The following is a 19482-nucleotide window of genomic DNA, read 5'->3' as shown; positions in this document are numbered from 1 at the left end:
CTCTCCGGTCCCTCTCGCTCCTCTGTGAGTCTGCACAACGACGCTTCCCAATGCAACTCGACAGATTCAATTACACTCAACCACACGGCAGGCGAGGCTGCTCGGACACAGAGCTGTTTTGCCAAACTGTAGCCAGGAACCTGCCAAGAAACCTACATCCTTAGCGTGAAAGAGATGTAAAAACGAATGACCACAAGCGTGTATACGACATGGGCAATGACGGAAATCGCCCAGGATGAGGACGCGGAGCAGAGACCCTCCCCAGGCCCGGGCCACGGCCTGGAAGCCAGGGCCGCCCTCCGCTCCTCCCCAACTCCGCCACCGCGTGCCCGTCAGACGCGCGGTGAGTGTCGAATGGACCGGCCCGTTTCAGAGTCACCTGAGGATCTTCGTTCTGTGACCCAGATCCTCGGTTTCGTTCTCATTGTTGGCCCTCGTGTGACCCTCCACAGAGCCAGGCACCCTGCGGAGGCCACCTTTCCTGCCGAACTCAGAGCGTTCTCTGCCCCTTCTGACGTCTTGTGCTGGGGATCTTGGGATTTCAAATGAGCTAATACATTTCAAGGGGCTATGAAAAGCCCTGAGTAAAATGTGAAGGTGTTATAAAATTTTATCCTTAAAGAAAACCTCAGGGCAGCAGAGTGTATAAAAGTGCTGAGTGTTGGCACGAATGTTTGCAGGGAGAGAGATGGCGCGGGGGCTGCGGGGGGGGCCCAGCCCCAGAAGGACAGCGGCCCCGCAGCCTCGGTCGGGCAGCGGGTTCTGAGGGGACGCCAGCCCCGTGTGCCCCACGCGCCTGGCCTTTGAGGGCTCCCCGCCTCCCCGCCCCGCCCCCCTGCCCCTGCTGTTGACTTCGGTTCCGTAATGAGAGCCTCCCGGGCCGGCAGAGGACACTCGCCTGAAAGCCACCTGCCGGTGCCTCTGCCAGCAGCTACCGCACCAACCGCCCCAGGCAGGCAGGTGGGTGAGAAGCAGAGCGATGCTCAGACAGGAACCCTGATGCCGGAGCACTGGGCGCGTCCTAACTCAGTTTAGTGCCCCGTTTAGCACCAGGCTTAACGCAGAAGGCGCTGGAAACATTTGTCCCCCGCATCAGGCCTTTGGTGGCTGCTGTGAGTTGCACTTTTTTAAGAAGTGAAAACAAATCAGAGCTGACCCTGGAGCGCGACAGCCTTTCAGAGAAAAGTACCCGCTGGGGGGCGGCGGGGGGGGAGCCGCCCAAGCGGCTGCTGGGGCCCGAGGGGAGGCAGGGGCGAGGGGAGGCGGGGGCGAGGGGCGGCGGGGGCGAGGGGCGGCGGGCCCGGGCCGGGCGCGGGCTGAAACCGCGCTGTGTCTCTGCAGACGGAGGCGGCGCTGATGTTCGATGCGGTGCACGCGGTGGCCCTCGCCGCGCACCGGGCGCCCCAGCTGGCCGTCAGCTCGCTGCAGTGCCACCGACACAAGCCCTGGCGCCTCGGACCCCGGTTCATGAGCCTCATCCGAGAGGCAAGTGCCGCGTGCTCCCTGTGCCTGCGTTCTTTCTTTGCGACCCCCGGGACAGGCCACGGGGCCCCTCCCGGGCGTGGCCCCTCCCAGGCGTGGCCCCAGGGGCTCGGCGTTCCCCGCGGCGCCGTCCCCAGGCTGCGGTTTGCGGGTGAGGCTTGGCTGCAGCTCTCAGCGCCTCCCCACCTGACGCTGCGCCAGTTAGAGACGCCGCCAGGCCAACAGGCAGCCCCCGCGCGCCCTCCCACGCGTTTGCAGGCCTCACCCAGGTGCTGTTCTGGGGCCCAGCGCGTCATGGAGGGGCGTCCGGCCCCGAAGGACCCTGAGGCGTCCCCGCATGTCCAGCCCCCACCCCCGCGGGCTGTCTCCTGGGTCCTGGGTTGTGCAGGACTGAACAACAGGGCTTCCTTCCCTGGCCGTGCGGTGACCATTTTGCCATTTGTCAGCTCACGGGAAGAGTCCAGTTCCATTCAAAACCTACCCAATGCGAGAAAGATCAACAAAGGGACAGGGTGCTGGGGGTGGGAGGGCCCTTCACTGCTGCCCTGGGATCCTGGACGGCCCCTACCCTCTCCTGCAGGGGGGTCCCACCCCCCCCCGCATCGGGCCGCATGCGGCCCAAGGTGGCTGTGAATGTGGCCCAATACGAAATCGTAAATTTACCTAGAAGTGATGCGATTTTTGAGATTACCTGTTGTGACATATTTATTGTGTGGCCCAAGACAACTCTTCTTCCAGTGGGGCCCAGAGACGCCACGAGGCGGACGCCCCTGCAGTGGCCTGACTTCCCTGCACGAGCCGCTGCTGTGAGACCCTGATGCCCCTCACAGCCGTGTGGCCTGGGTGGCCCTGGGCCCCCAATACCCAGGTGCATCTGGACCTGACAAGGCGGAAGGAGACGTCTGGGAGCAGCCAGGCGGCCGAGGGGCCCCCGTCCTCCCGGGGCGGCTCCATGGCCTCCTGAGACCGGGGCGGGGGTGGCACGGGGGGCAGGGCCCTATCTCAGCGGAAGGGCACCTCGTCTCCCACCAGGCTGCGGACCGTGCGGGGGAACAAAGCCATGCGGGAGGAGAACGGGGGGCACTCTCGGGAAAGAACCCGCGCTGGCCTCTCTCTCGGGCTGTGCCACCTGCCTCCCCCTGGAATAGGAGCCTGACCCGCTAGCATGAGCACCAGAGGAGGAGGGGTGACGGCACCCAGGGTCCACGTCACGGTCATCGTCAAGGCTGGGCCCCCGGGTGTGGGAGGCGGCAAACGGGTGTCCTGAGCACGTGACTGGGGGAGGCCCTCACGCCGGTCGGAGCCCTGCCCCCTCCCTCCGGGAGACGGGAGGCGGCACTCGCTTGTTCCCGGCCCCGGGGCCCCTTGCCGCCCGGCTCTGAAGCCCCGGCACCCCAACCACGGCGAGCAAGTTGCTCCGACGCCTGTGCCTCAGCCTCCCGCCTGCACAGTGGGGCCAGCGCCTTCCGGCGCACAGCGGGACTGCGAGGGCTTTCGATCAAGGGCACACAACGGTTCAGGAGGCGCCTGAGCCCACGAGGCGGCTAGTGGCCTTCTGAGCCGCGTGAGAACCTGGCCGACCCCATCTCGGGTCCGGGCGGGAACCGCTGGCCTGTGCGGGGCTGAGGTGCCTCTGCCGGGGCCAGGGTCACCCGGATGCAGCCGGCCAGCTGGCCACAGGCATCACCCCAGAGGGGGCGCGGCAGAGCTGGCGGGAGCAGGAGCAGCCGCAGGGTTGACAGAGATTCCAGGTTGCCCGTGGTTCCTGGCTGTTTCCCGGCTCACGGCCCAGGATGAAAACTGGTTTCACCACAGGTCCGTTGTTCTCACAAAAGACACACCAACTTGTCTGCAATCTCAGGGGACTTAACAAACACCCTGGGTTACTGGAAACTCATGTCAAAAGTGTCCGAACTGGGCCCCAGCTGGTGTGGCTCAGTGGAGTGAGCGCCGGCCTGTGAACCAAAGGGTCGCTGGTTCAACTCCCAGTCAGGGCACAGGCCTGGGCCGCGGGCCAGGTCCCCAGCAGGGGGCACTTGAGAGGCAGCCACACGGATGTTTCTCTCCCCCTTTCTCCCTCCCTTCCCCTCTCTCTAAAGATAGGTAAAACCTTTTAAAAAGCTAAGTGTGTCTGAGCTGGGAGACGAAAGTCGAGCCCGGTCACAGGCGGCCGGCCTGGCGGGCGGCAGGAGTACGGCCGGGGGGCGGGGGGGAGCGGAGGTCCCAGGAAGTGAGTTCAAGTGAGAACAGGACAGGCCGACCGTGAAGTCGCCTGCTGCGCCGCGCCGCTCAGAGGGAGGGACGACCGATGGACGTCACGTCCCCGGGCAGAGACGAGGGGGTGCTGATGGATCGCCTTGGTAGCTGCGCCGCTGGGTGAAAGCAGATGAAGCCACAGAGATCGCTGAGGAATCGCAGACATTCTGGTTTGGACGTGACCGTCGCCCACAAACCGCTGTGAGAGTGGAATGTGACCAAGGAAACACACAAGTGCCCCTTGAGTCCGGCCCAGCCCAGCCACCCCCAAGGCCCAAACTCGTCCAGCTGTTTCGCTTTGAGAGAGATCCACTCGCGTGCCCTGCGGCCCCTCCCCGAGCACCAGGCCCCGGCAGAGCCCCCTCTTCATCCGTTACACCCACTGCGGCTGCAGGGGCCCGGGCAGCCCACGGCGGCGCAACGGGGCGTCGGACACCGACACCGGAGACTGGAGGGCCAGGGCACTGCCGCCCCGCTGCCCCGTTACAGGCGCGCGGTGGACGTCCCGGGAGAGCCCCCGCTCGGTCACCACAGCGCGAGGGTCTCTTTAAGCGGGACCTCACTCGGTGCTGGAGCATCTGTTCTGGAACATTCGTCGGAAGCTGATGCGAGGTCACAGGCGGCTTCCCTCCCCCTCCTCCTTCCGGGGAGACCGAGGGGGCGGGTGCCTCTTCCGCTCCCTCCCACTCCCGCCGCCCTCGTCGTTCCTCAGCTGCACTGCGAAGGCAGCCCCTTGTGGGCCCTTCCAGGGCCGTCGTCCGCAGGTGAGCACAGTGGCAGCCGTCACAGAGGCGCACGGCAGGAATTCCGCCCTCCGGAAACCGGACTCGCCGGCAGCTTCCTGCATCCACCCCTCGGTTCCCGCGCAGCGGGGGCAGACGGGCGTCTCCCTTCCTGCTTTGACCCTGCGCTCTGCGCCCCTTGGCCTTGCTCCTCGCAGCCAGGAAAGGGCACCCCGCCTTCACGCCGGCAGAGGCTCGCTCGGAATCCCTCCTCTCTGTCGGCCACTCCCGAGCCCCTGCTCGGAGGTGGGTCCTCATCTGCCCGCGGCTCCGGGACACCTAGCTCCTGCCGGCCCTCAAGAGGCTCCGTGCGGACACCGTCCGATCTTCCGCTGGGACCAGGAGAGCGTCAGCTCACCTCTGCGCCCGCAGAGCACACGCTGTTCACGGCAGACGTGGAAGAGATGCTTGCAGAACCGAACTCAGGAAACCACAGCCCAGCAAACTCCTCATAAACTTTGCTGAACCAATACTTAAACTACATAAGTAGTTCCTCTGTGATCTGGTGCAAAACAAATTTACTATTTAGGAGTGAAAAATTATTTCCAAATGCCAGTGCACATGAAGTATCACTGACGGCTATAAAAAACGCAGGCGGCTTTCTGTCACTGCTTTGCTGTGAAACGTAATTTATCGGTTCTATTTTTTGGAGTGAAGATTATAAATTTAAATATATGAACAACATATTTAAATTCAAGCTTTTAAAAATCAAAGAGTAAAAGATAAAATTCTCGCCTGAGGCACTTATATTTGCCTTAACGCGTATTTGGACTTTAACTGAGTAGGTCAGCGCTGAGTTGTTGTTGTTCCTTAGTATATGGGATCCAGGTGAAAAACTGCGGGTTTTCCTGGAGAAACACGTGATTCCCCACTGTGGCTCCCCAAGGACAGGGCCCTCCTGTCCCGCACCTCCCTGCCGCTGGGCGGCCTGGGTTCTGGGACAAGCTGACCCTGGGGCTGGCTGGACACACGGGGTCCGACGGGAAGCTCTGGACGCCCCCCGTGGAGCAGCCCCCGTGAGTGGTTTTGTTCTGCGCCTCCGGGAGGCATCCGCACGCCACCCCCTCCACCAGCCCCGTGGTCTCAGCGCCTCCCCACTCAGCCCTACAGAGAGCGGGGGCTTCAGGGCCTCCCTGGCATCCCTGGTCCGCGCGGGACGGAGACCCAGGAGCAGTGCCCACATGGCCACAGCCCACAGGCTCGCCGGCTCTGTCACGGTCTCCCGGCCACCAAGGCGCCCAGGTGCCCGTCCCTGACACCATCAGGCAGCGGCCGGGGAGCAGTCCCAGGGCAGCAAGGCGGGAGGGCGTCGGCAAAGGACAGGTGTCCTGCCGCCTCCTTCCTGCTGGCAGCTCCGGCCGGCACTCGCGTTTCTAAGGCAGCACGCGGCTCCCCGCTCCACGGTCCCCTCCACAGTCCCCTCCTCCCGCCCAGCGGCCGAGGTCCCCGGCCTGGGCCGCGCTGATGGAATACCTCGCTTCCCGTACCGCCGTCTGGTGTGTGTGCACATGCACGTCCTTCACAGACACACACACATGCACACACCTGCACACACATGGACACATGGGCATCTATGTGTGTCCGTACACCACTCAGCAGTGTGCCTGTCCAATCCATCCTACTCAAGCTGTGAGTATGTCCAAGGCGATTCACGTTTATCCTTTATCCAGCTCATTCTTCCTCCCTGAAATCCACACGCCATCACTCAGGCAGCCAACAAACACTGGACACCAGCTGTGCGGCCCACACCACTCTAGGTGCCAGGACGCAGGGCGAGCAAACGAGGCCCTCGCTCTGCTGGAACCGGTGCGCCCGTGGGAGGAGCAGACACGCACACAGCACACGTGGGATGAGGGCTGTCAAAAAAAAAAGCTCGTAGCGCGGCTGGGTGTTCAGAGGCCCTTGGAGGGAGAGGGGGTGTCCTGCAGCGTAAGAAGTAGTGAGAAACCTCGCAGCCCTGCCCGGAGAAAAGGGCACGAGCCTCACAGATACTAGACTTTCTCGTAGCCACCTTAGAAAATGAGAGCAAACAGGTGAAATTAACTTTAATAGTATATTTTATTTATCCCAGTACATTAAAACATTATCATTTTAACGTAATATAAAATTATTAAATTTACTTTTGTAACAGGTCGTTTAAATCCAGTTTGTATTTTAAGCTTGTAACACTCAATTTGGAGTAGCCGCACGTCAAGTGCTCCGTGCATTTGGTGACTAAGTAAACAAACTTTGAAATCCCATAGCCCATCTAACAGGCTAACCGGAGGAAGGTGTCAATTGAACCCATGTGGGACCCGAATGTTTATCTTCATAGAAAAAGAACATATTGATTAGCTATTAAAAAATAATTATCTACCCAACCAAGACAATAATCGGATCAATGTGACCGAAGCACCCTGAGTAACTCCAGACCGAGGAACTCGATTCCAGGTGTCACGGCACCCACGCCGTCAGACCGGCGCCCTGTCCACGCCCACAGGGCCGCCAGCGTGTTCCTGCCCACTCAGTCGGCGTGCAAGTGCGGAAGCCCGTTACTTACATTTTGACAAACTGATCACCCCACAAACTGATGCCAAGGAAACAAGTTCATGAACAAAGAAAAGCCAGGCGCATGTTCTCAGATAGATCCTTACGAAATAACACATTTACCCAGCGTGCACGGCATAGATATAGTTAAAGTCGGCAGATGTTAAAAATAAATAAATAAAGTCAGCAGATGCAGATCTCGAAATCAAATATTGGAAAGAAAAGCTATTATATTTTTAAATTATGCAGTGATCCATGCAAGCTGTTATTGCAAGATAATGGGTTATAAACAACACACATAATAGTTAAAATAATTATCTATTGAACAGATGAGAACGTGATAAATGCATCATTTCGGTTCCTGAAATAGCTGACCTCCAAGGACGCTCTGTGGTCTAAAGGTTATGTTTATCATTTCTCCCTTGGCTTAATATGTATTTTCATCCCTATTATTATGTACACTTTAGATTTGTGTTTAAATAGCTTTTCTGAGAACCGGCTTAAAACTGCGGGCGACTGGACAGAGCGCGCACTGCCCGGACGGCGGGGGAGGGCTGGGCGTCTGTCACCGTGTGTCCCCGGGGACGGAGGCCGTGGCTGTGCAGGGAGCCCATCGGGGCTGTGTTGATACAAAAGCTGCAGCATGAGCTGCCTTCAATTAACAACAAATAAAATAGGACTACAATGAACGGCACTTGCTAACAACTCCACTCAGGACACAGAGCAAAGTGTAGACTGGTTCCTAAGTTCCTTAAAATTCTTCCTCTGTTTTCTTTTCTCTGCACCATCTCCCCCAACACAGCTTCATCTCTTGATCTTTCTGTTAGTGATTCCGTGATAAAGCATCAGCAGAATGAAAATGTGCTAAATAAATGAATGACTACATTCACTGAGGACTCAGTAAACGCTTGAATGGCCATTCCTTTCACGCACGTTCATGGCCTGACAGGGGATCCCTTACCCTGGAAAGCCTTCGAATGGTCACAGAAAAATTTCCTTGGAGTGGGACTGAGGAATGAGAGCTGATTTGGGGGTGCAAATGAGCTAAATCTGGCTACCCCGGAACCCCACCCCTGCGGGGCCCACGGCCGTGGGGAGGGTGGACATGCCAACAGTGCAGCCGGCAGGCCCTCGCGGTCTGAGGGGAGAGGACAGGGGACCGGGCGCTGGGCCCCGGGGTCCGGCACGTGGCTGCCTGCCCACCTCCCTCCCACTACTTCAGGGGGTGGGGCCGCGGGGTGCGGTCCTGTTCGCCTCGCCTTCGAGAACCGCAATCTGTCAAACGCAGCTGGTAGAACCCAGCAGCAAGTTTTCGGCTGTCAAGGACTTATCAATCAGAGACGAGAAAGCCAACGCAGACAGTAAACCTAAACTGCAATTAGCACGTCTGGACACGCAGTCGATGCAACACAAACACTTAATATAACAATTCTGCGAAGGCCACGGGAGCGCTTGTGCGGCGGCGGGGGCGGGGGCCGCGACAGGCAGGAGGGGCCGGGGCTGCCACCGCGCCTTCCCCTCCTAAACAATGGCCTCCCGCAGCCGCAGCGCTTTCCCTTTCAGTCTGAGTGACGCGTTTCGGAATAACCCCTCTCGCCTGACCTGTGACTCGCAGCCCTTCCCAGCGGCAGCATGTATTTTTCGAAGGCCTCGCTGCCCCCGGACGCATTCTCCAGGCGCTCGGCCGGAAGGAGGGCTCCTTGCCAAGGATCACGGTGAATGTGCCGGGCAACTGTTAGCATAACTGTCCCTCAGAATCCCCAGACCAGAAACCATGTGTTCAACTGCTCTAAAAAATGGATGGTGCTCGACCGTGCTATCAATCAATAAAGTTATGACCAGAGTATACGAATCAATGAACAAAAACCAGAGAAAGGCTGTCAGACACGGCCCACTAATAACCCCGAGAACCCCATTTGAACGGAGGGGCCGACACGCCCCAGCCCCCACATCGCAGCCTTCAGTCTAGCTGTGCCGCCGTTTGAAGCGAGAAGTGTCTGACAATCAAACTTAAATTCAGATTTTTGTCCTTTATAACAAAGAGAATTGGCCAGGTACTGCTCTCCTTTGCAGATGCGCTGGGCTCAGCAAGTCCAGGGCTTTCCGTGCCGTGGGGCAGGCCGATCCATTTCAAGAAGGAAATCTCAGAGCAGCGTCTGTTCCCGTACACAGATGGCACTTTTCCGCTGCCTGCTTCTCTCTGTCTTAGGGCGCTGTGTCATTACAACACACGTATGTGCGCGCGCACTCTAGCATTCTCATATGCTTGAGTCCTGGAATCCATGAGAAAGTCCAGTCTCCCTTGGTCCTATCACTGATGGACCACGTCACCTTGACCAAGTCACATCAGCTGGCTGTGTGTCTCCGTGACCTAAGAATTCTGATTCTGCATTCTCACGGTAAAAGTTCTAGAACGTGGGAGGGGGGCTTATCAACTACTTTCCACCCCCAAACTCTTACCAACTCCCTGGGTGCGGTCCTCAGTGCTGCGTATCAGACGACCCAGGCGCGCCGTACGGAGGGACAAGCTCGCGCCCAGGGACGACGTCTGCAGCAGCTCGGCGGTCAGGGTGCCCGATGCGCTGACCACGCCGCTGCAGTTGTCCTGGTGCGCGGCTCCCGGCGTGCAGCCCTGGGATACGGTTTCTCTCCTCCGTGAACGGAGCAGCTCCGTGTGTGTGGTTTGCGGGGGAGGGGTGCAGACATGACTGAGGAGCCCGCCCAGGAGGGGCTGGAGCTCGGAGCACGGCCATGAACGTTCCACGAGGCCAAAGGCAGGGCCAGGGGAGCGCACCTGCAGGGCTGAGCGCCAGCCGCACCGGGAACCCTCTGTCCAAACCAGCCGTGTTACGTGCAAGGTATCAAGAGAGAAGGAAGTCACAGAATTGTCTTTGGAAGGAAATGCAAAGGAAAAAACATGGGCTTTTGCACCGGCGGTCGCTGGCAGGTGGACGCTGCCACAAGCCAGGGACCACGTCAGTGCCCGGCGGCAGGGGCTTCTCCCCACGGAACAGCCCACCGGGGCTGGGGACGCGGGGCTGGTCCTTCCAGGGGCCAAGGCTGACTCTTCTTGGGGAGCCCACGCACTCGTCAGAGAAAACACACAAGCAACTGAGGCCAAGCTCGGTTCCGGGCGAGGACACACGCGTGCAGAGGCTTAGCACGGGAGGAGGAACGGCTGGGCAAGAGCGATCGGAGATGTCCAAGGTCTTAAATGTTTGTGTGTTTGCTCATGTGAACCCCACAACATCCCGATGAGTCTTATCTCCGCTTCCATGAGGGTTAAGCCAGGGAGGCTGAGCGGCCCCGGTGAGACCTGGACTCCCTACCAGGGGCCACGGCCACGCGTGATGCCAGCGGCCTCGATCTCTGAGCTCCTGCCTCTCAGATCGAAGATTCCCGAGTCTGGAGGCTGCTAGACAGAGCTTTAATCTCTACTCAGTGGGGTCTAACTGGCACGCCCCCAAACATTCGACTGTACTACTTCATTAATGCACGCGGTTTTATTTATTTAAGAAATATTCCTGATACCCTTGGAAATTGAGAACATTCAGCAAATGTCTCCGAGGCTGTGGCAGGCTGTGCCTCCTCCCATGGGAGCCTGAAGAGCCCACGCCCGTGGCCGGGTTCGCTCAGCGGGAGGAGCAGGGGGCCGAGGGTGTCCCCGCGCCTGGCTGTCTGGGGCCAGGGAGTGCTCAGGCGTCTCCAGCGCAGAACGTGCCCCTCTCCGCCACACTCCCTGTTGCCCTCGTTGGAATCGCGGAATATTGAGAGGACTAAAAAGCTTTTAGACCGGAAATACTGACCCGTACCGTCTTCGATGCTCACTTATTAGCGACTTCGCCCGCCTGGCAGAATTACAATCCGCTCCCTTCACAGCACCATAGAGCGGTAGCCTGGGGCAAATTCCCCCACCTCCTCCTGTTGCAGCTGGGGAAACTGAGACCAAAGAGTAGGCGTCTTTGAGCGTCAAAAACAGGTCAGGGAGCGCCTATGGCTCACTCGTGTCCCCAGAGGCTTCTACACTAACACTCTCGGCCGTCTGCCCCGAGGGCCGCCCTGGAGCCAGGAAGCGGGGGCAAAACGTTCGTTTTGGCCTTTCTGTGAATCAGCGGCCTCGGGCGTGCTGGCAATGGGACGCTCTGACACTGGTACCCGGAGCCGGCCTCTTCGGTGTAAAGAGTAGAAGTTTCCTGCTCATTCTTTCCCTGTTCCCACAGCAAACACAGCTTTATGGCAATGACAAGCAGGAGTGAAGGCAACGTATCTTAAGGAACCCTATTTTTTCATTCATTCTAAGTATCTTAACCCCTTTTAAAGTAAACTTCCAGGTCTAATGTCTAACAGGCTAGTAACATAATTTGATCGAAGGGGGGAAAAAAGAAAAAAAGGAATCTAATCAGAGAGTGAGAATAGCTGTGATTAAAATTCCTCGTAGCAAGAAATTGAAAAATAAACACTTTTCTGAATCAGTCGTAGGTGATGAATGTGGTCGCTGTCAAACATTTAAAAAGACAATTCCAACAACTGCAAGGGACATTTTAAAGAAAACACGAAGATGTAAGTGTAATAACTGTTGCCCTCGTCCTGCCCCTGGATTAAGTGCCCTCCATGTGGCGAGTCACATGTCTTCCTTCTGTCCTTCTGTGACTAGAAGTGCAAACAGCACCTTCACATGCAAACGTCTACGATTCCATGTCCCTCCACAGTCTTCACAATTTGTCCACAAGATTTGCCAACAAAACATTTTGAAAATGAAGATAATAAATGAAATTCTTTCTGTGAAAGGTTACCCGAGCTTTTGACAATTCTTCTAAATTTACATTTCGCTTGATAAAAGTCATGTTTCAGACTTAAGTGCGTAGTACGCTGACACACACACAACCTTACCAACTGACTCACGCCCAAGTGCTTTTCATTCCCTCTATTTTCATCACTGAGATATGAATTTTTTAATTAACTACAGCTTATAAAATTCAAGTCCAGCAATTTTTACTTTGACTATTGGTGAGCGTATCAGTTATTGGTGAGATAAAGGATCTTCATCATCTTTAGACTGGGATTATAAATTGAGGAATTGAAAAGAAAAAGAGGGAGAAGGAAAGGAAGACACAAGGGTAAAATAACAAAAACAACCAAACAACAGTAAAAAATATTTGGAATAAGACAACCAAAGTTAAGCTTGGATTCTGCACTAATGGTTCTATCCTGACCTGACACTCAGTTTCCTATGCATAAAAAAAAAAAAAAGAAAGAAGGAAACTAAAAGTGCCTCCCTTGCAGGGTCTCAATTATGATTAAATGAGATGATGCAAACCTCACAGTCAGTCAATATGCTGATTCCCGTCTCCTGCCTCTCTGTGACCCATGGGAAGTTTCCCTGTTGTCTTGGAGATATCAAACATGATCATGTTATCATGTTCATGTTATCAAACATGAACAGCCAAATAAATACTAGTACTCTTGCTTGTTCTGAGTAAAATTTGGGTCAGCTGTATCAAATATCGTAAAATACAGTGCACGTCAGGGTCCGCAGAAGCTCAGCCTAGGGTGGGGACTCTGGCCAGTGGTTTTCTGGGAAAGCAAGACGGAGCCAGGAAAGGAGGGAGGGAAGCTGGTGGGACAGAGGCAGAAACTGGGCAAAATCGGCTTCAGGCTCCTCCCCCAGCAGGCGTCTGGAGCGTGCCTTGCTCCCAAGCAGGGAGGCCCCCCAAGGCCCCCACGCCCCGCACTACCCACTGGGCGGCCGTGGACCCCTGGGCCGGGGCTCCGGCCTCAGGCGTCCGCAGGCCAGCAGGCTCCGGGAGTCCGCGCAGCCAACTGCAGCGAGTGCACACGGGGAGAAAGGCGGGCCTCAGCCACGTAGATTTCGTTCTACATCACGCATCCCAGCACAGACAACCTACACAAGACCGACAAGGGCCGGCTGCGTTTCAAGGCCAAATGCAAGGACAACTTCTAACTTTAAAGAAAGGTTTCCTACAGCATTGTCTGAACAGGAAGAATTCTTAAAACACCTCACATTGACTTCGACTTCCATGTATTTGATTCACCAACAAAATTCAGGGATCAGTTCTTCCCTGAGGCCATCTCCAGCACTAGGGTCCTATGGCCCCCATGGAGCACACAGGTCAGATGCTGCAGCTGTTTTGCAGGGCGCTGTCCTTTACAGAAGCAGACACCAGAGCGCCTTGTGTGTGCGCTGAATTATCAAACTGCTTACCTTAAGTACATGCAATCTTTACTTGTCATTATACCTCAGTAAAGCTGGAACATTAACACAAGGTGGGGCAAAAGTGGGTTTAGTTGTTCACATGAAAAATAATAAAACAGTTAAATAACAATACAAAAATAAACTGTTTCACATACTCACAAGTGTAAACCTACTTTTGCCACACCCCGTATTGAAATACCTGATGCATAAAGACATTTCTTAGTCGAATTATGTTATTAAAGAATATTTTGCAGCTTTAAAAAAATATGTAAAAGAAATATAACACCTTGGCCGATGCGACAAAGCTACACGAGGGGAAAAGGACAATTCAACACTAGGATCCCTTGGAACCAGGACCACCACCTGTCCCGTCCCCCGGGGCTGAAGGTGCACGTGGGACCTCCCTTTTAGAGACCAGACAACCCTGAGCAATCGAGACTAATCGGCCACCCCACCTGGGATTTGCATCAAGATTCCTTGTACCGACAAATTAAGAAAAATTGGTGTTTGGATCTTTCGTTGGAATTATATAGATGCACGCTCTGTCCCTCTACATTTTAGGAGAATGAAACAAAGACGAGTAGATTTTAAATCCTGCTCACTGCTTCCCCAACCCCCCGGGCCGAACCCTTAGAAAGCCGTTTCAAAATTAAGTTCCTAATAACATGACAGGATTTCTGTCAAGTGTCCCAGTTGGTCTAAGGAAGAAACTGAAATTTCTTACCGGTTTCGGTAGGTTTCTGTCAGCAGGTTTCTGAGCGACTCTTTGCCTTGACTCAGATGTGATTTATTAATTCCCATCTCTCTCTGGTTCTGGTCCCCGGGAGACCGGAGACTAGAACGGTGTCATCTCTCAATCTGAAAGCAGGTCTTCTACTTTTCATAAGTCTGGGGCGCACATTGTCACTGAAACCAATTTACAGCTGGGTTAGTCCGTGTGCCCGAGGCGTGGAGTCCTGTGGAGACAGATTTCAAATGATTTGCTAACTCTCGTACCACGTAAACAACTTAGACAAAGAAGGAGGCAAACACATCCTGGTTTCATCTGGCCTCAGGGTCTTTCCCAGAACGCCCTGCGTCCAGCCCAGCCTGGTGGCACTGTGCTGGGGGCCCTGTGCACAGCTCTCTCGGGCCCCAGGCACACCGCTGGCGACACCCTGGCCTTGTGGTGCGGCACAAGCAAGGTTTAAATTCAGCCCAGGCTGGGCTGCCCCTGAGAGACTGAAAACAGGTGAAGGTCTTTCTGGAGCGGGTCTAACGGGCAGGCTGCCCCCGAAGGCAGAGCGCGCCTCTGCTCCCAGGTTCCCAGGGAGGGGAGAGAAGGCTCCTGGGGGTAGCGAGCCGTCTTTTTCAACAAGTTGCTTGATTGAGCTCCAGTTCGATTTTACTCATCTTGTCACACAGCCACCAAGGCTGCCCTCGTCCCGTTAAAGCTGCTGCAAACCCGCGTCAGATCGCATAGAGATTGTACTGCAGGAAAAGTCCACGCAGGACAGAAACACCTGCCACATCTCAGGTATTGAATGACATCCAACACTTGACTGCTTCCACCTGGTGGCCTCCTCAGGGGTCAGGGTGTTGGGGGTCCCTGTCAACACCCAAGCCAGCGCAGCTGCAGGTGGACCCAACCTGAATCAGCGAGCAAATACCTCCTTAAACAGCACCTATTCACACATGCTTCCAACATGTGCATCTCTAAGAGGAAGGGGGCTTTGCAGATAACATGGCGCCTCGAAGGGCGGAGCCTGGGCTCACGCCGGGCGCTTGGCGGAAACCCCAGCAGGCAGGGGGGCGCGGCCTTCCCTGGGCGTGCGCGGAGGCTTAGGCACACAGGCTTTTCCAGCTCTCACCGTCACGAGGCCTGCACAGCGGACGTTTGCGCCCTTGCTTCACAAGTGAGCAACATGGACTTCAGCTGGGTGGACCGACCTGTCCCACTGGTGAAGCACAAAGGATCTGCCTCTGGGCCGTGCAACGCTGTTGTCGTGAAGCGGCCTCCACCTGCTCACAGTGACACAGTGGGAACTTGGAACACGGGTTTCCTGAAGCGCCGGCGCGCTGCCCTCTGCGAACCAGGACTCAGAGTGAGAGGTGGGCAGAGAGCCATCAGGCCAGTACAGACACCTGTGCTTCCTCGGGGACTGGCCTGCGGAGGCAGGGGCTCCGGGGGGTGCACGGCACCGGCGAGCCCTGAACAACATGAGACGTTATCGGGGTAACACTGGGATGCTGTTACCCCACATTTCAGACAGGGCAGAGCTGATGAGCAGGACCGGGGAGGTTAATGAACATATGCAGATTCAAGCCAAATGCACTGGCACAACGGAAAGGCCGTGCACACAAACGTGGAGCAGTAAAGGACAGAGAGATCTTGGACGAACATATTCCAAAACAACCCAGCCGCTGCAAGTTCCCAGACCCTGGGCTGGGCCGTCCCTGCCCCAGGGTGGCTGAGAACTTGGGGCAAGTGTGCGACCGAGGCCGCACTCGAAGCCTGGCCTCGGGCCAACGTGCCGATCCGGTAACAGGCAGCCGACTGTGGGTGGCAGGCGTAAGGGGGCCTTTTACTTCCTGTGCTCAGTGGCCTGTCTCCACCATGGGAGGTGGCCCCTTTGCAAGCTCCTCCTGGCATGTGAAAGGCCATCGTCCTGATGGCCGAGCAAGGGTGGCCGTGGGGCGAGAGCATCGGCACCCGGCCCACGTCCCTGAAGAACATCTTTTTATTAACAGATTGTTTGGGTCGCTCCTCTCCTCTTGCAACATTCCGCAGATTCAGTCCTAGTTGCTCGGACTTGCGAGGGGGCGGGGGCGGGGGGTTCCACCCAGCAGGAACTTCAAGACCCGGATCTGGGGGCCTAAGCGTCTGACAAAACAGGGACGCTGACTTTTCGGCAGCTGTGCTGCTGAGGGAGGAGGCTCAGCCCCGAAAGAGCCCGAGTCGCGGGCTGTGTCCTGCGCCCAACAGCAGGGACCACCCTCCGCTCACCTTCCCACGAGGGCTTCCCCGTATTTTTAATGCGGCGGTAATGACACTGTGAACAATCAAACCGGACGTCTGCTCTCACCAATATACACCCGAAGTAATTTGCTACTTCGAGAGCTGGAAAGCCCATCTTGGTACCCGGGTTTTCGCGTTTGAACGGGTTTTGTTCAGTGATGGCAAACAGTAAATTCTGCTCCTTACAGAGAGAGACACACCGGACTTTTCCCGTCTCACCTTCATCATTCCACAGCAGGCGAGGGGGTGTTGGCCACGTCCTCCTTCGATGGGCCGCTTTTCTGGGTTACCCTCCGGAGCGTTCGTTGCCCGCAGGCCCAGGGGGCTGGGGCAGCAGGGCCCTGTGCGGGCACCTGCTGGGAGCTCGGGCAGGTCCCCCGCGCGGTGGGCGCTCGGAGACGGTTCATCCCACCTCCCCGCGAACAGGAGGAGACGGGAAGCCCGGGAGGTGGCGCGGTCGCGCGGACGCAGGAGCCGCTGCCGTCCAGGCAGAACCACAGAGCCCCCGACGGCGGGAGGCCGAACATCTCAAAACAGCTTCCCGTGAGGTATGTCCCCTTCGCGTCTTCTGAAGGGGCGGCCTCGCGTGTAAGTTTTTCTGGGAGGTTTTACCCAGAAACTCATGCCCGTTGCCGCTCACCGAGTCCACCATCTGCACGTGGCACAGGCGGGTCCAGGCGAGCGGCGAGCAGAGTCCGTGGTGAGCGCGGCCGGACTGGAAGGATGGAAGCCCCGTCGGAGAGAACGGGGCTGCTCCGCCGCGGGCGAGGATGTGAGGCCGCGGAGTCCGGCCTGAGGGGAGGCCGGGCGTCTGACTGCAGGGCTGGGAGTGGAAGGGCTCGGAGGGGAGGGGCGTTGGAAGTGACCTCCGTAGGTCCTTCTGCCGGCCCACCGTTCCGGGAGCGCTTCCCAGGGGCCCGGTCCCACCCCGGGGACAGAGAACAGAGTAGGCGTCCCGGCGCTGCTAAGCCGCGCGCCCTCCGCCAGGGGGCAGCGTCTGAGGACTCAGCGGGGAGAGACTTCCGGGTCAGGGAGCGGCGGGGATGAGGGCACGCAGGGCAGACGAGGGCACGCAGGGGGTACGAGGGCACGTAGCTGGGACGAGGGCACGTAGCTGGGACGAGGGCACGCAGGGCGGACTAGGTCTCGCAGCGGGAACCCGAGAACGCACGGCGGGAATGAGAACACGCAGGGGATCTGAGGTCACGTCGGGGCACGAGGGCACGTGGCGGGAACTTGCTCGCAGTCGGGGGCTCTCGGCTGGCTCCGCGGGCTCAGGTGTCGCCCTGGGGAAAGGATGGTGCTTTTCCCTTGGGCCTTTTAGGTTCTAGGCTGAGACCCTCCCTGTAATGAAAAGGCGGATTCACAAGGGAAAAACGAACAAGTGTAATAACATGTATGTGGCCTGTGGACATGGGGAGAGCCAGGAAAACAGTGAGCCCCAAAATGGCCCAGGCCACCCCTTACGCACCATCTCCGGCGAAGACAGGAGCAGCTGATGTGGGGGGGCCGGGGCAGCTGGGGGCGGGTCCCGGGAACAGCCCCCGAAACGAGGGTGAGGTCGTCACCCAGCCCCGGCTCCCAGTGTGTCCCCTGGTAGGAGCGCCTGCAGGTCTGGCCGTCCTGCCCCACGGGGCCCGGGGAGGGCAACACCCTTCCACCCGCACCCCCCGGAGATGTGAATCGCCCTTACAAGCGGGTGCCTCCTGTTCAGCTTTCTGAGCTTGTTTCTGTCTTGTTTAAAAAATCATCACCGTAAAAATAATTCTCATGCCAAAGAGACATACTTTGGGGTGAAAGTTCTGCTCCCATTGGATGGCGGTAGATGGAGGAAGATGGTGGATGGAGGCAGGGTAGCGAGAAGCAGGCGGCTTGTCCTGAAGGCGAGCTGGGGCATCGGTTCAGTCCGGGGAAGCCCTGGGGCGGGGAGGCTGAAGCAGAGCGCGCTGCACGCTCGCCGCTGCACTCCCCACCAGCAAACGTCGGCACACGGCTGCTGAGGGCACCCAGAATCTAGCCCGCCCCCACCGCAGCGCCCCATGGCGGGGGCACCGGGAAAAATTAATATACATACGAACACAAAAAGAAAAAGAAAAAAAACAAAAAGAGCTTGGCCTGCGGCCATGCCAGGGTTGATTCCCAGATTCCCAAAAGAGGACCTTAGTGGTCAATGTGAACCCAAGAATAATACAGCAACCGGAACCTTTGGGGGAGTCTGCTTCCTCGGGGCAAGCGAAGGCTTCAGAAGGACTCCATAGGCCCCCTTTGCCTGCCCTGTTCTCCGCGGGGTCATTGGAGCTGTCCTTCCCTCAGGCATGACCCCCCCCACCCCCTGGGTGAGCCTGCAGACAGGGGCCACTGCCACCAAAAAAGGTCATGTGGTCTTCCATGTTTTCCTTTATTTTCATGTCTTCATAGACATGATGTCTTTGATGTCTTTGTAACACGTGGCATAGTCATTTAGACACGATTTTTTGCTCAGCTTGTTCAAATCCTCGAAGAAGCTAATTTTGGGGGTTTACCATAAACCTTCTGTTTACAATGTTCTTACACAACAGGATCGTTTCTAAGACATCAGTGAAGAAGCAGTAGAAACTTGTTCTTAAAAGACCTTGTCTACCAAAAGAGCTCCTTCTCTCTCTTCTCCGAAAAGAAGCCTGTGTTTCCTTTGGAAACAATTCTGAGCCCGCGGTGCAGGGGAACGGCCAAGTTGGGAAACGCAGGGGCGGGGTGTGTTTTACACGTTGACGTCCCCTGAAGAGAAAGAAGTGAGGTCAGGCGGTCACTGACTAAATGGAGATTGAAGTTGAACATTACAAGAGCCTAGAATTAAGTGCTAACTACTACTTCCTGGATACTAAAATATTTTAGTTTTTTATTTGGACAATAAACATCTTGACAAAGAGCATACAAATGAAACATTAATGAAAACTTTTGTTTTTCCCTTTTTGTCTCTCAACGCCTGTCTCTTGGCTGTCAGATAATGTGTCTGATCAGAGAAAAGAAGCTGCCATGTTGGATGCATTGCTAATTTAGAGGTCTTGTCGAGGGGTCTAATGCAGGGTAGCAATTACAGCGATTTCCTAAAGCAGGGACAATGGTTTAAGTGCTGTTTTCAGTCACGGATCCTGTCATCAGCCCTCATGCAAACAGTTCTACGTGGGCAGGCAAACTGTAATTACAACTAATGTGGTTGTATATCATCATCCAAATTAGCTGGGCTT

At 56.7% G+C, this 19482-nt stretch overlaps 1 protein-coding gene across 4 annotated transcripts in view; it reads left to right on the top strand.

Annotated features, from left to right (window-relative positions):
- Positions 1-19482, top strand: part of GRIK1 (glutamate ionotropic receptor kainate type subunit 1) — a 225449-nt gene that overhangs the window by 158283 nt on the left and 47684 nt on the right. For all 4 annotated transcript variants that reach the window (XM_054575889.1, XM_054575872.1, XM_054575880.1 and 1 more), the window contains exon 7: positions 1342-1485. In XM_054575889.1, the coding sequence (XP_054431864.1) occupies positions 1342-1485 (144 nt within the window). The remainder of the gene's footprint in view (positions 1-1341; positions 1486-19482) is intronic.

This window comes from Pteronotus mesoamericanus, unplaced genomic scaffold (assembly GCF_021234165.1).
Source record: "Pteronotus mesoamericanus isolate MK-2021 breed Mesoamerican mustached bat unplaced genomic scaffold, CSHL_Meso_final contig_116, whole genome shotgun sequence".
In the NCBI taxonomy this organism is placed as follows: Eukaryota; Metazoa; Chordata; class Mammalia; order Chiroptera; family Mormoopidae; genus Pteronotus; species Pteronotus mesoamericanus.
The sequence above is the reverse complement of the archived record's forward strand: the minus strand, read 5'-3'. Positions and strand labels throughout refer to the sequence as shown.